Here is a 1,621-nt window from a genome sequence, read left to right on the forward strand (position 1 = left end):
TAACCAGCCCCTGGAAAGGATAGTCTGGGGTGAAGAAAGGGAGGAAACAAAAAGGAAGCAAAAAGATGTTGTGTTAATCACAACAATGTTCAGAAATTCTGTTGCCTCAAAAAAACGTGAGCATTTGTATTTTTCTTTTCCCTCTCTACTTTAGTGGCTGGGCCAGGACTGTCTCTAGATTGACTCCCTCAGCTGTAGTAGTTGTTTGGGACCATGGCAGCAGGAGTAGCAGCTTGGTTACCCTTTGCCAGGGCAGCGGCCATAGGATGGATGCCAGTGGCCACAGGTCCCATGCCAGCTGCTCCGCGGCAGGAGAGGAAGCGAAGCCAGGACTCTCTGATTGTGCTGAACGTGAGTGGCATCCAGTTCCAGACGTGGCTGGACACCTTAGAGCGCTACCCCGACACTCTGTTGGGCAGTTCGGAGCGGGACTTCTTCTACCACCCTGAGACACAGCAGTACTTTTTTGATCGGGACCCTGATATTTTCCGCCACATTCTCAACTTTTACCGTACCGGGAAGCTTCATTATCCCCGCCAGGAGTGCATCTCAGCTTACGATGAGGAGTTGGCCTTCTTTGGCATCATCCCTGAGATCATTGGCGACTGCTGTTATGAGGAGTACAAGGATCGCCGGCGTGAGAAGGCCGAGCGCCTGCAGGATGATGCCGATCAGGATCATGCAGCAGAAAGCTCCCTGCCCACAATGACAGCGCGGCAGAGGATGTGGCGGGCCTTTGAAAACCCACACACCAGTACGCTGGCTCTGGTCTTCTACTATGTCACTGGTTTCTTCATTGCCGTCTCTGTTATTGCCAATGTGGTGGAGACAGTGCCCTGCGGGGTAAGCCCAGGTCGCATCAAGGAGCTGCCCTGTGGAGAGCGCTATGCTGTGGCTTTCTTCTGTCTGGATACTGCCTGTGTCATGATCTTCACAGTTGAGTATCTCCTACGTCTGCTGGCGGCCCCTAGTCGCTACAAATTTGTGCGCAGCGTCATGAGTATCATTGATGTGGTCGCCATCATGCCATATTACATTGGCCTGGTGATGACAGATAATGAGGATGTCAGTGGGGCTTTTGTGACACTACGAGTCTTTCGTGTCTTCAGGATCTTTAAGTTTTCCCGCCACTCACAGGGGCTGCGCATCCTGGGCTACACCCTGAAAAGTTGTGCCTCGGAGTTAGGCTTCCTCCTCTTCTCACTCACTATGGCCATCATCATCTTTGCCACAGTCATGTACTATGCAGAGAAAGGTTCATCAGCCAGCAAGTTCACCAGCATCCCTGCAGCCTTCTGGTACACCATTGTCACCATGACAACACTGGGGTAAGTGCAGCTGGCATTTGGTTACAGCCAACATTTCAACAAGTATATTGGCACGAATGGAAAATACTCAATTTAAAAAAATGTTGATACAAAAAATGCCAGGGTAAGTTTTTGTTACAGAACTTTATGAATACGACTCATCACTTCTTTCTAAATGTTTTACACATGCAAGTGAGTTAAAAGTGTTGCTGAAGTTAAAATAACCCAAACCCCAAAACTGCAGATAAGCTGAAAAAGCAAACAAGAAAACAAACCAAAAAAAATCTTGAAACTGTTTGGGTTCTTTGCAATTT

General features: G+C 48.7%; 1 protein-coding gene across 1 annotated transcript; it reads left to right on the forward strand.

Annotated features, from left to right (window-relative positions):
* The first annotated feature begins 147 nt into the window (after positions 1 to 147).
* Positions 148 to 1,332, forward strand: LOC104074206 (potassium voltage-gated channel subfamily D member 2). Its single transcript, XM_009574260.1, has one exon. It carries the CDS (start codon positions 214 to 216, stop codon positions 1,330 to 1,332), a length of 1,119 nt encoding a protein of 372 aa, XP_009572555.1. The 5' UTR covers positions 148 to 213.
* The last annotated feature ends 289 nt before the right edge of the window (positions 1,333 to 1,621 follow it).

The sequence above is a fragment of the Fulmarus glacialis genome, unplaced genomic scaffold, assembly GCF_000690835.1.
Source record: "Fulmarus glacialis isolate BGI_N327 unplaced genomic scaffold, ASM69083v1 scaffold13630, whole genome shotgun sequence".
NCBI classification, from domain to species: Eukaryota; Metazoa; Chordata; class Aves; order Procellariiformes; family Procellariidae; genus Fulmarus; species Fulmarus glacialis.